At 39.4% G+C, this 13,523-nt stretch overlaps 1 protein-coding gene across 1 annotated transcript in view; it reads right to left on the bottom strand.

Moving 5' to 3' along the window:
* Positions 1-602: 602 nt before the first annotated feature.
* LOC107805777 (translation factor GUF1 homolog, chloroplastic) overlaps positions 603-13,523 on the bottom strand; it is a 31,789-nt gene continuing 18,868 nt past the window's right edge. The window contains exons 15-22 of the mRNA XM_016629859.2: positions 12,876-12,947; positions 12,643-12,777; positions 12,239-12,312; positions 6,461-6,548; positions 5,267-5,344; positions 2,426-2,501; positions 2,012-2,052; positions 603-1,098 (exon numbers count right to left, since the gene is read on the bottom strand). Of these exons, the coding sequence (XP_016485345.1) occupies positions 1,003-1,098; positions 2,012-2,052; positions 2,426-2,501; positions 5,267-5,344; positions 6,461-6,548; positions 12,239-12,312; positions 12,643-12,777; positions 12,876-12,947 (660 nt within the window). The 3' untranslated portion in view covers positions 603-1,002. The remainder of the gene's footprint in view (positions 1,099-2,011; positions 2,053-2,425; positions 2,502-5,266; positions 5,345-6,460; positions 6,549-12,238; positions 12,313-12,642; positions 12,778-12,875; positions 12,948-13,523) is intronic.

Below are 13,523 nucleotides of genomic sequence, written 5' to 3'. Positions count from 1 at the left end.
ATTTTTATCGATTATACAACAAGAACAACCTAGTATAATCCCACAGGTGGGGTATGAGGAAGATAGTGTGTACGCAGACTTTATCCCTACCTTAAGGGGTAGAGAGGTTATTTTCGATATTTTTATCGATCATGTACTTATTATTTTGCCGTCATTTTGTTTTTTGTGTTCATTATGTAGTTGAAAAGTATTTTTTTTAGCCCCATCAAGGATCCGTAGTATTCCCACTTACCCTTAACGTGACTCGAACCTTCAACCTATTAGTTGGTAGTGGGGTGCTTAACCACTAAAGCAGACCTCAGTAAGCACTATAACAGATCTCACTCATCGTTTTTTCCCCTTCCAACAGCTGAGTATCTCATATATCATTTTACCTTTTTTTGTTGTTAGACAAATTAGTGATGTTTAGGGCATTGTAGTCTTAAAAAGAAGAGGAAGAAACGTGCTGATTAGGTTAATGTTGCATTCACACAAAAAATATGTGTCTGTGTGTACATTAGTACCTACTATGCCACCAAAAACTCTCAGTCAAATCACTAACCTAAGTAGATATAAAATCCAAGAAAAAGCAGAAATGACGAAAAAGAATTCAACCAAACAAATAAACTGTAAATTCAAATTTATTCAGCAGGTCATAATGAGAATATATCAACTATTTGAATGATCAGCGGTATCTTACAAATAATTCTCCATCACTGCTTGATAGCAAAAGCTGTAAAATTACCTTGTAAAATAGCACTTTGTGGCTAATTACACTGGTATAGATACCAAAATTTACGGTAATTAACAAAAGAAATTGTTCCTCTATTTACAAAGTCACTACAATGAGAACTTCTCAATCTGAATTCCTATTCATTGATTGTAACTCTGTTTTGACGAAAAATCGCTCAAAATTCCAGAATCCACGGCTATTCACATGACATTTGTATCACAATTTGTGACAATGTAGTCATCACTTTCTTAATTGCATTTTCCCAATGCCAAAAATCTTTACTGAATGAATTATAAGACCTCTTTTTCAAGTTTTAATACAGCCATGAATGCTTCCTGAGGTACATCAACTTTACCAATAGCTTTCATTCTTTTCTTTCCTTCAGCCTGATAAAAAGATAGAGAAATGAATCATTATGCATAAACTGTGTAACCCCAGTTTACATACAACAAATAAACAAAACCACCATAAGAAATGACACGAGTACGCAAGCATAGTTTACCAGCAAGAATTTCACAAGAAATATATTGAAGAGTAAGCTCTGATTACCGTCTCATATTAATATAACCTGTTGATAAATAGTCTTGCGCCTAGGACATCAACTCTTTCCTCCAGATTAAAGATTCTCAAGTAACTAATATATAAATCATAACTGAAGGCCCAATGCAATTGGAAAGGATGACCAGGCTATTTGCTAAACAAAAAAATAAGATAAGAAACAAAAGCTAGACGATGATGGCCCCAAGGGCTTAGTTCAAGTGGCAAAGGTTGAGGGATTTGTGACTTGGGTCACAGGCTCAAGCCCTGAGCCATTCGAACTAAGCCTGGTATTTAAGTGGAGAAGGGTAGAGGGGTGAACCCATTATCCTTGAGTTTCAAAGGCAGCGGTTAGTCCTACCTGGTTGGCCCAAACGGATTTTTCAGTCATAAAAAAAAGAGCTAAGTGATGATGTAGCACCAGAAGGCAGAAGAGAGAGGTAAAGGAAAGAAAAGTAAATGGGGGAAAAAGAGCAGTAGGACCGAATCAACTCTGTAGATGCCGGAATATGCCCTGAGATTGATTTGAATATCCAGAAACAGAAAGGGACTTGGCAGATTCTATGGTCTGAAAATCCAAAATGTGAAGAGTGTTGTAACTAGATTTGATTTTCTTTCACAGCTAAGCATGAAACTAACAACAGCATATGCAAATATTTTTGTAAATGGAATACAGCCTAAACATCCATCACGAGTAATTGTAACTAACAATGATATTTATTACATAAGGCATTTGTTTCCCAGGAGAGGGGTGCAAGGTACCTGTTTCTTGAGCAGTTTCTTTTTTCTTGAGATGTCACCACCTACACGAACAAAGATGGAATGTAAAACAAATTATGAGATCATACACGTGTTTAAACATGTCTTAAGTATTAAGAGAGTTTAAGATGCTGCAGGAAACATCATAAATTCTAGATTCTCTGCAGAAGCGGAATGGGAATTTTTACAACTTTGATATGTATATCATTCTAAGAAACAGATCATTAAGATAAAATGAAGACACAAAGAATAAGAGACAATCAGGATATTTTGGAAAGCTTTCATTTCAAAACATGGAAAAAATACTAAGAGACCTTAACAGCTATAACATAAAAGGCACTTCATTGGCATGTGAAACAGTTCAATGCAACTCTAACTGTAGATTATCATACTGTTGGACGCATCTTATAATCTTACCGTAGCACTTCGCGAGAACATCCTTCCTGATAGCAGATATAGCCTCGCTGGCAATAACTTTTGAGCCAATGGTTGCCTGTGGTGACAAAATAAGCATTCACTAAAACTAATATACAAGGAATAGTATCAAAGATCAAGACTGTTACAGAATTTAAGTAACGACTTCCTATTTAGTGCTTGAACTCATTAGTAGAAAAGAATAGCACTATTCCTAAATAAATCAAAGGCGCTTAACACCAAGTAAGAAAGCTTGTTATAAACCAAACTTGAAGCAATTTATTCAGATACGGATTTCCTTATTTCAACTAAATTCAGAGAACAATGCAAAAGCATCATGCAATGAATTAATAAGTGAATATCTCGATAACAAATTCCTTTCTATGGATAATTTATGTGGTGTTCATTTATAAAACAGAAACAATGATTTTGGAAAGAGTAAAATGGGAGACCTACGTCTTCCAGACCAGAAAACCAAAAGAAAAAACAAGTAATCAACAAAAGCAAAGCTATCCAATATCATTGTTTTCCTTTTCCATCTCTTTTTTTTTTTATAAGGTACTATCCAATATCATTGTTCACTAAAGGAAGTTAACTTATGAAATAGACTAGTTGCTTTAGCCGATAGGGATCATTTGCCGACATTCATGCAATAAAGAGTCAAAATAAACTAGTCCCAAGGAACTAGGTGAAATCGTCGACTAAAACCATAAAACTTTGCTTTGGACACTCTAATTCTTTACCAAATGATGCACGCGCAGTCTTGATGCTCGTATCATGTATATCATGTCAACTCCTTGCAAATTAAAGCTTCCATGCATTTGCTACATTAGCTCCTGTCATATCCATGACATTACTACATGTTACACCATGGCAACTATTGGTTTATTCAAGCGGCCATGTGTTTTGGCCCTAAGTTCATAATTTGGGTTCGCCATATTGCCCTTTTTTCATATCTTGTTACAGCAATAAAAGTCCAAATTGCATGAAAGCTCTAGTTCTTATTTAGTCTTTTTACCAGCATTAATTACGTAAAAGGTTCAAAAATATCTTGTAAAATCCTTAACTACTTTTCCCTTATCAATTGGTTTTTGGCTGGAGACACAGCTCCTTCAACAGTAAAGCAACCACTAACCAGAAATCAAATTGAAGGGACACACTGGTTCTAAGAAATTCTTGCATTATCATTCTAATAGTATTCATGAGGTAACAGCAAAATTCCTACCGCTCTATTGCAGTTGAGCGAAAACAACTTCTCGTTCTACTCCATTTTGAATGTCTTGATTTGCCTTTGCATGACAATTTAAGGTGAGTTCAAAATGTAATTGGTTACTATATGATAGAGGAATATGGGATGCCACAAGTATTTTTTGTTACTCTGGGAGTAGAAAAGAAAAAGAGTGATATTCAAATGTGAAAGAAGCTGCATCTAACACTATGAGTTGTTCAATATAAGGTAAAACAGTAGCATGCTCTAATCAGATGATAAGTACAGCCCGATCAACACGTACAACATTGCTTCACCTTGAATCTAGGCCTACGAGATACTTAAACACACAATAAAACATCGTTTAAATTACTGATAGCTTTACACTATAACGTGCATACATGTGTCCCATTGTAAAATATCTTTTGGCTTATTAGTAGCACACCGCAACTCTTTTGAAAAAAGTCTTCTGCTCATACAAAAGTCTCGGTGGATTTCATATGCTTTCTCAAAGTACACATTCAAACAAGCACGTATCCTTTGTAACACATAAATCAATATAAAAGTCTGAAAAATTAATGCAGCACTCGAAGTTCAGAGACAATTTGACTGCTCTCTAAACGACACAGCAAAACGGGAGTGGAGACGAAGAAATTGACTTGTTATTGGGACCACAAGATAATGTCATCAAAGATTGCATCGACTTAAACTTAAATCTCTCAAAAGATAACTACTTCAAATGTATAGTACATTCTACCACCGATAAAAACACTACATTTCAACGTAAAACTCAAAAAGAAAAAAGCAAAAGAGTTTGTGGACTATACAAAACTCTTACCTAAGTATGAAGACACCCCTGAAATCAGATTGATGTGAAATACATACCAAATAGTGACGCGCTACTCTAGTGCAACACTCATACTAATTGACGATGCACTACTCTTCGAGTTCACTTAAATACTTCATGAAACAGCCAGCAAAGAGCAACATGAAATCAAGAACTAACCTAATTCTTTTCATATAATGAAGGAAAACATTGTATAATCCGTGCACTAGCGTCTTCCAAATGGATGGCCACCGATATAGGCACTTTGGATAGTTGTAGGAAACTAACCAAAGTAACCAAGCCTTTCTCCCTAAGAAGCATAGTGATGATACTAACACTATATCAGTGCTATCAAAGGCGCGCTTAAAGCACGCTTAACCCCTGAAGCGTGGCTCAAAACAAGTTGAGCGCTTAGCCTCGCTAAGCGGACGCTTCAGTGTTGTCATCAAGGCTCTAAGGCATACGTTTCCTTGCCAATGAGCGTAATCCTAAAGAGGCGACACTAAACAATTGATATTTCACCTTGTCATAAATTTTCTTCAATTTCTTTGTCCATATATTTGATATTCATGCTTATAAATATTAGCCTTGGACTACACATACATATTTGTCATTTTTCTCTATTTGTGCCTTTCTTCATTAAAGCCCACACTTTAATTACACAGTGTTATCAAAGACGAAAAACGCAAAAAAACGAACAACTTTTTCCTCTTGTAATGAAGAAAAACAATGTGAAATATGAAAGCTCTTAAAAATTACCATTATCACGAACAACATAAAAGATGACCAAATAAAGAAAGAGATGTCGTACCTGAATTGGCACTTTAAACATTTGTCTGGGTATTAGTTCTTTTAGCTTTTGGGTTAAAGCCCTTCCCACAGAATATGCCTGAAAAGATGCAAGTGTTACTTCAAATCTATGCAAAGGCAATCATTTGTACCAGATAAGATGGAATACCTTTCACATTGGTAAACGAAGGAGAAGGGCAAGATACCAGCGAACGGTAGACTCAACAAATAAATGTTTTTATTTTTGCATAATCTATGAAGATTTTAATTTGCTCGGACTAGGGTGCAGGTGTCTGATACGGGTACGGATCTAGAGGTCGGATCCTTCATGACCTAAATTTTAAGATTCGGGCATACGGATCTATGTAGGGATACGGGTGCAAGGATTCGGCTAAAAATAATTCAAATATCTAAAAATAGAGTTACAAATATATGTCTAAATTATGAGACATTATGTGAAAAACTTATAAGGTATTCCAAAAAGGAGAAAACATTGATCAAGAGGAGAATCCTAGAAGGAGATAAAAGGAATAGGACTGACTTAGAAATATCTATATACAAGGTATTCCATTTTCTTCAATTTCACCCTAGCTTTTGTTTTAATTTCAGAAATCATTGTATAAGTCCCAAATTTCACTTTTGATTTTTGTCAAAGTACCCAAAATCGGTTGACATGACCCGGTACGGATCCCACACCCACACCCACATCGTGTCGACACGGGTGCGGTACCAGAAGTGAAGAGTCCAGCAACAATAGATGATAAACAGTCAAAAAGATTATAGGAGAAGACAACATGGATTCCATCAATAACTAAGAAAAGAAAAGCAATAGATAATGTCTGCCAGTCTATTTTCAGGTAGCTAGTGAATGCTTGTGACTTGAAAAATCCTTCATGACTACACATGGAAGACAAAAGTTCTATTCTGTTCACCTATATTCATGAGGCAACAACTCTAGTACTTGTGAAGTTCTTCCGATTAAATGCATAATGTGGCTGACATTGGATGAAAGCATTTTAGTTTTTACCACGAGAAAAAGCTCCAAAATCTTGTCACGAAGAAAACACAATGCTAGCGGGGAAAAGAAGTATCTCAACACCGTCACAGCTGTCGAGCAAAAGTGCAGCAGAAGAATTTTATGCAGTAGGTTCTTTTCTCTCACATGAATTTGCTTTCCATTTTAACCACATATACATGTCATTAGACCCTTTGTTACCTTGTCTTTATGTACGATTGTTGCCAAGGGTTCGACACAATCACCATTAATGAGAATATCAAGCTTTATCAGATCACTTTCTGTATACCTGGCAGGCACAATCAGAGTAAACAGATCTCATTAGCAAGTTATCTGCAATTTTATGAACTTCAACAACAATCTTTGGATGCTAATTAGACATTTCAAACAGTTTTTCCCTTTCTCAAATATGGGAAAGAAATCCACTAATAAGTAAATGCAAACAGAAATGGGATTTAACTGAACAATCATCAAGCTAGAGAACCTTTTTTTCAAGCTAGAGAATTGGAAATTGGTACTTCTGTAAAAGATTGGAAAGCAAAGAACACATTAACTAGGTTCCAATTACGTCTTACAATTGGGATCAGTGTAAAGACCTTTTCATGCATCCAGATACTCCATTGATTTAGCAGTGCATCGAACTAAATGTTTATTTAACAGTGAGCACTCATGACAATAATACCAACTGTTTTTTTGATAAGGTAAATTGTATTAATCAAAAGGGAGAAAAAACTCCCGTATACAAGAAGTATACCAAAAAGTAGGGAATTTACATCAGAACATGATTCTCTACAAAAGACGCCCAATCTTCTACACAAGTAGGGGCTATATGGGTGCACCAAAAAGCGATCAAAGATAAAAGACTATTCTTAAGTTGTGAAAAAGGAGATTCAATCCCCTCAAAAACTCTCCTATTTCTCTCTCCCCAAACTGTCCACATGAGAGCTAACGGGGCGAACTTCCACGCCTTTTGCTTGCTTCTTCTACGGAAACCGGCCCAATTATATAACATTTCCTTTACAGTGTTTGGCATCACCTATTGAACACCAAAAAGATTCAGGATTTCCCTCCACAAACCCGAGGACACAGGGCAATGCAACAGAAGATGATCAACTTCTTCCCCTGAGCTTTTACACATGTAGCACCAACTAACAAGTGTAATTCATCTCTTTCACAGATTTTCAGTTGTCAAGATCACTCCCCTCGTCGCTAGCCATGCAAAAAAGCACACCTTCGTGGGCGCCTTAGGAATCCAAATCGAGGAGTATGGAAAAGTAGTCTCCTCTCTCACCAACATACTCTAGTAAAAGGATTTTACGGTGAACAAACCATCGCCATGCAACCCCCATCTCCAAGAATCGCAAGATGGATGGGGCATGTCTTGCCCGTATAGCAGTGCCATCAAATTTTGGAGCTCCGCAATCTCCCAATCTTGCATGTTCCTTCTAAAAGAGAGGTCTCATACTACCCCCTTCATGCTCCTTGCGAATCTGTTGGACCATCCATTCCTTCTGGTTTGAAACTCTGAAGACGTGGGGGGAAAGAGACCCTCAGAGTATCCTTTCCACACCACCTGTTATTCCAAAAGCTGATTTTCCTTCCACCTCCCACCCTGTAAGTGATGTTGCCATAGAAAGCTTCCTAGTTCTTCATGATGCTCCTCCACATGCCATACCGAACGGTGTTGTGATTGCCTTGGTCCTCCAACTCCCTCCCGTGGAATCGTACTTCTACTATGACCTCTCTCCATATAGCATGCTCTTCTACCCCGAATCTCCACAGCCACTTCCCCAGCAAAGCTCTGTTGAATATCCTAAGATCTTTTACTCCAAGTCCACCCCACTTCTTTGGGGAAGTGGCTGTCTGCCAATTCACTAGATGAAACTTTCTAGTTCCATCCGCCGCATCCCAAAAAAAATTCCTTTGAAGCCGCTCCAGTTTTTCTGTGATGCTCGCAGGAGCTTGCAACGGGGACAAATAATAGGTAGGGATACTCGACAAAGTGCTTTAGATAAGCACTTCCTTACCGTCTTTTGACAAGTACCGTTTCTGCCAGCCTGCTAATCTTTTTTCAACCCTTTCAATGACTGGATTCCAAACCGTAGTATCCTTATGCAAAGCGCCCAATGGTAGACCCAGGTAAGTAGTGGGAAGAGAGCCCAACTTACATCTGAGAACATGAGACAAAGCATCAATGTTAGCGACCTCACCCACCGGAAAAATCTCACACTTGCCGACGTTGATTTTGAGTCCTGATACTGTCTGGAACCACTGCAGGACCTGTTTCAGGCAGGTCAACTAGTCCATATCGGCATCACAGAAAACCAGGGTGTCATCCGCAAAAAGCAAATTAGAGACTCTTCGGGCACTGAGCACCCCGATCGAAGCTGAGAATCCTCTCAAGAAGCCTCCACCCGCCGCACGATCCATCATTTTGCTCAGGGGATCCATCACTAGAATGAATAGCATAGGGGATAGGGGGTCACCTTGCCTGAGACCCCTGGAGCTGCCAAAGAAACTACACGGGCTACCATTAACCAGGACAGAGAATCTGACTGAGGAAATGCAGAACTTGATCCATCCCCTCCATCTTTTCCCAAACCCCATCCGCATCATAATGAAATCCAGGAACTCCCAATTGACATGGTCGAAAGCCTTCTCAAGGTCCAACTTGCACAGTAAGCCGGGTTCTCTATTTTTCCTTATGGAGTCTACAAGTTCATTTGCCACCAAAGCAGCATCCAGGATCTGCCTACCTTCAACAAACACATTCTGGGAGGACGAGACAGATACGTCAAGAACCTTCTTGAGTCTGTTGGAGAGCACTTTAGAAATAATCTTGTAAATGCTCTCCACGAGACTGATAGGCCTGTAGTCTCTGATACAAGATGCGCCTTGTTTTTTAGGCACAATAGTGATAAAAGAAGCATTGATACTTCTCTCGAAAACACCATTCACGTGGAAGAATTCAATGGCTTCCATCAACTCCCCCTTAATGGTGTCCCAACAGAGCTGGAAGAAGGCCAAGGAGAAACCATCAGGCTCGGGGGCCTTATCACCAGCACAACTCGACACAACCTCGTGCACCTCCTCCTCCTCGAAAGCCCTTTCTAGCCACTCACTGTCTCCCTCCCCTATGTGGTTGAACTCTATCCCCCAAAAGTAGGCCTCCAACTAACTTCCTCTTTGTATAAGTTCTCATAAAACCCCACTATCGCCCCTTTTACCTCCTCCTCTCCCTTAATCCTCACCCCGTCCACAATTAAGGACTCTATGAAGTTTCTCCTTCGATTTGCGACCGCAACCCTGTGGAAAAACTTAGTATTCAAATCCCCCTCCTTTAACCAGAGCGCCCTCGATTTTTGCCGCCAACTAGTCTCCTGAGCTATTGCTAACTCGATTATTTCCCTCTTAACCTCCCCCAATCTCGCTTTCTCAGATTCATCTAGCTCCCTCACCCCTCCCCCTCTCTCTAAATCCCCCAATTCATACATAAGCTCCCTCATTTTAACCTCTACCCTCCCAAAAACCTCCTTATTCCACCTAATAATATCTCCCTTGAGCAATTTGAGTTTCTTCGAAAGACGGAATGAAGGTGACCCCGATATCCCGTAGCTTGTCCACCATTCTTTCACTTTGTCACCAAATCCTGGCACTTTCAACCACATGTTCTCGAATCGGAAGGGAGCACGCGCCCCCTCCCTCTGCATCCATCTAACAAGATAGGCAAATGATCTGAAGTCAGCCTAGGTAAAGGAATCTGCAGCACATTCGGCACCAGCTCATCCCAGGAGGGCGATATCAGAAATCTATCAAGTCTTGACCTTGAGTTGGAATCCTCCGCCCTGGCCCAAGTAAACCTTTCCCCTGACAAGGGAAGATCAATAAGAAAGTGATCATTGATGAAGTCAGAAAACTCCTCCATGGCCCTCGAAATCAAACTACACCTTAATCTCTCCTCCGGGAATCTAATAGTGTTAAAGTCTCTCCCTAGAACCCATGGAATGTCCCATTCCCCCATAATATTGGCCAGTTCCTCCCAGAAAGACACCTTGGACTCTTCCCCTACCGGTCCGTACACTCCCCCAAATCCCCACTCCACCCCTCATTCTATCTTTGACAAGAGCTGCTAAAGAAAAAACTCCTTTCTTAATCTCCTTTACCTCCAAGCTTCTATCATCCCACATAAGAAGAATGCCCCCGACACTTCCCGCTGCTGGGACGCAGTCATATTTCACCCAACTACCTCCCCAGACACTTCTCACGATCGCATCCGACAAAGCTTCCATTTTGGTCTCCTGAAAACAAACTAGGTTGGCACCCCACTCCCTAACTTCCACTTTGATAATGACCCTTTTGTTTGGGTCATTCATCCCCTCACATTCCATGAAAGAATCTTAACTTCCATAAGTAACAATAGCCCAATTTTCCCCACCCCCCAGCCTAGGTCCCTTTCTCCCTGTCACACACCCGGCCCCTTCTCTGGTACACACTACATCCCCTAAATTATTTTGCTTAACACCTTTACCCAACTCCCTCCCTGCACCTTCATAAAAAGACTGTTGCTCAATCTCCCTCAACAGTTCTAGCACACTATCTTCCTTCCCTTCAAAAGAAACACCTAAGAACTTCCCAAAGTTTAATAGTTTATCCTCCATCCAGAAGGACATATCCCCTTCTCCATCCGTGACGAAATTGGACAGGCGTCTTCTGTATGTACCCTTTTCTTGCCCCTACCGGAGGAATACAAGACCATAGCATTGCTAGCAATAGGAACTTTAGGTGCAGGGAGGATCTCATCATTTCCTTGAGAGGCACCAACCTCTGAAATAAACGCCTCGCTGCTATTGGAATGACCAGAAATGCCAGCAGGGTATCGGGATGGAACCCTTGGCGGCATATTAACTGGTATTACTGGACCGCCACTGACATCAATTGGGGCAGGCGCAGCAATCTCCCCAGGAGAAGAAGGACCTTGTAGTGTAACCTCAGCACAACTAAGCACAGGGGGAGATGAGGGGGCGATGGAGCTGGGTTCATCAGAGGCGAGAGGTCGTGGAATAACACCACCAGCTTTAGCCGGTGCTGCCCCTGGATCAGCGGCCGAAGAGGGGCGCAAGTCACTAGAGCTTGGTGAAGAAATACCACTGTGTGAAGCACATTGGCAGAAGAAGAAGGAGCGACTGCTCCCATATGCTTAGGAGCCTTATCAGACACAAGTTGATACAATCTGGGCCCCTTGGGGTCAATTTTAATAGAATTAGGAAAAGTTGTTGGGCCCATATGTGGAGGCCCAGGCCTATATTTGTTGAAAACTTGCCCGACCCTATGATAGTTAAAAGAGGACCGGCCCATTCTACCTTTCCAGCCCGCATCACTAACCCAGGGGCATTCACGTCTTTTCCTGCTGGACAATAATACCAACTGTACGCCTGATTCAGAATATCAAGCTAAAGGTTTGCCATTGACACGCGCAGCAGAAATAGTGTGAGCTCTCTTCAGATAGACATCCATGGAGGGCAACAGTAAAAGGGTTCATAACTTTAGAATATCTACCTAACAAATTTTTACGAGTTGTTCTTGGGAAGAAAATTGGGATCTTCTTTCTGTAATAAGATCATTTTGTACAAATTAACAATCTTTCTGCAAAAGAAAAAGAAGCTACATAGGCATTTTATGAGGAAAGAGATTTCATATATTCTCCTTTAACATTTAGAACTTCTCCTATTCCTCAGACATAAGAGGAAGAGGATAGGTACAAAAGAAAATGTGAATACAGAATTGTCTCCCTTAGCTTGGAACAAAAAAAATGAACCAACTTTCATCACCTGAATCAATTCAATCGTACTAGAAGCATGAGCCAATTTAAATTGAGAACAAGAGATGAAGTTAATATTTAAAAAGTGTGTCCAAGTTCCAGAATATTAGGAGATCAAATCATTGGAGATAGATTTGACACTGCATAATATGTTGTCTTACCCGATAAAGGAGTATTCCATGCTTGCATAACCTTTGCTTCTTGACTTTAGCTGATCAAAGAAATCTCCAACCATCTGATGAAGAAAATTGACACATCATGACTGGACAAAGAAAGACCCAGCTCAACATTGATAGACGTGCTCACAGAAAAAGAAAAGAAAATTGATATTATCCCTTGATAAAAAAACAATAGAAAATGAAAAACAAAACAAAATTCAACATGGAATCCTTAAGAAAAATGAATACACAACATACATTGTGAAGTACCAAAAAACAACTAGTAAGCAAAACGAAAGCCACCCATATTTTACATCCTCCAGACATGTATTTTTTGTACCCTAACCCTTTTTCAATCCACAAGAGCTCTACATCAGGGCACTGGTTAACTAGTTACAAAATAGTACCTCAGCAAGTGGCAATTCGTATATCAGTGAAGCTCTATTCTCGGTTATATATTTCATCTCTTTGAATATTCCTCTTCGATCTTGAGCAAGTTCCATAAGAGCACCAATATAATCTTTTGGGGTGAGCAGCTCAATCTGCATGGAGAAGAATCACAAGCAGATGTCCAACTAGTTAGAATTGAGACTGCATACAAAAGACAAATTTGAAAATAGTCATGAATTCAGAGAGCAACCTTAACAAATGGCTCCTCAATTGACCGTCTTTTTCCAGGTTCAGGAAGCAAAGATGGATTTGAACACTCAACCTGGATCAGATCAGATGCATGCATATAAGACCATAACATGGAAACATAGGCTCCAATATAAAAACTGCAAATACTGGAAGATGAACATAGACTACTTCAAAGGATGAAAAACTTAAAAGATGAAAAGTAACACTCTAAGTTATAAAAGATAAAGTTTTGTCAATAAGAATGATCTCTCTTTCTAGTGTATCATAAGTTCCCCTTGTAATTTTTTAAATTACACAACCCCTCGTGTTGTCTAACAGTGATAATTTCAAAGTATCCCTGTATGTCACAAACAATCTCAATATGAAATCAGTCTTTTATTTTTGAAATAAAACTTTGTGAGAAAGAAGCATACTGAAATATTCTACTAAAGAAATCAGTTAATCCTGATGGCGTTTTAGGACGATTCTGCCTTCTTCTTTTTAAAAAAAAAATGGTAACAGTAAGGATGATACTGTTATCCTGGTAGATATCTTGTTGTTTAAATTTGTAGTTCTTCTTTTCTTTAAGTCAGAAGTGAAGGTGCAAATCGATATTTTGTACAGAAAAAACAAAGCAGCAGGACAGTCAATGTTACGCTGCAACACTATT

The sequence above is a fragment of the Nicotiana tabacum genome, chromosome 23 (genome assembly GCF_000715075.1).
Source record: "Nicotiana tabacum cultivar K326 chromosome 23, ASM71507v2, whole genome shotgun sequence".
Taxonomy (NCBI): Eukaryota; Viridiplantae; Streptophyta; class Magnoliopsida; order Solanales; family Solanaceae; genus Nicotiana; species Nicotiana tabacum.
Note: the sequence above shows the minus strand (reverse complement) of the source record. Positions and strands in the feature narration are given on the sequence as shown.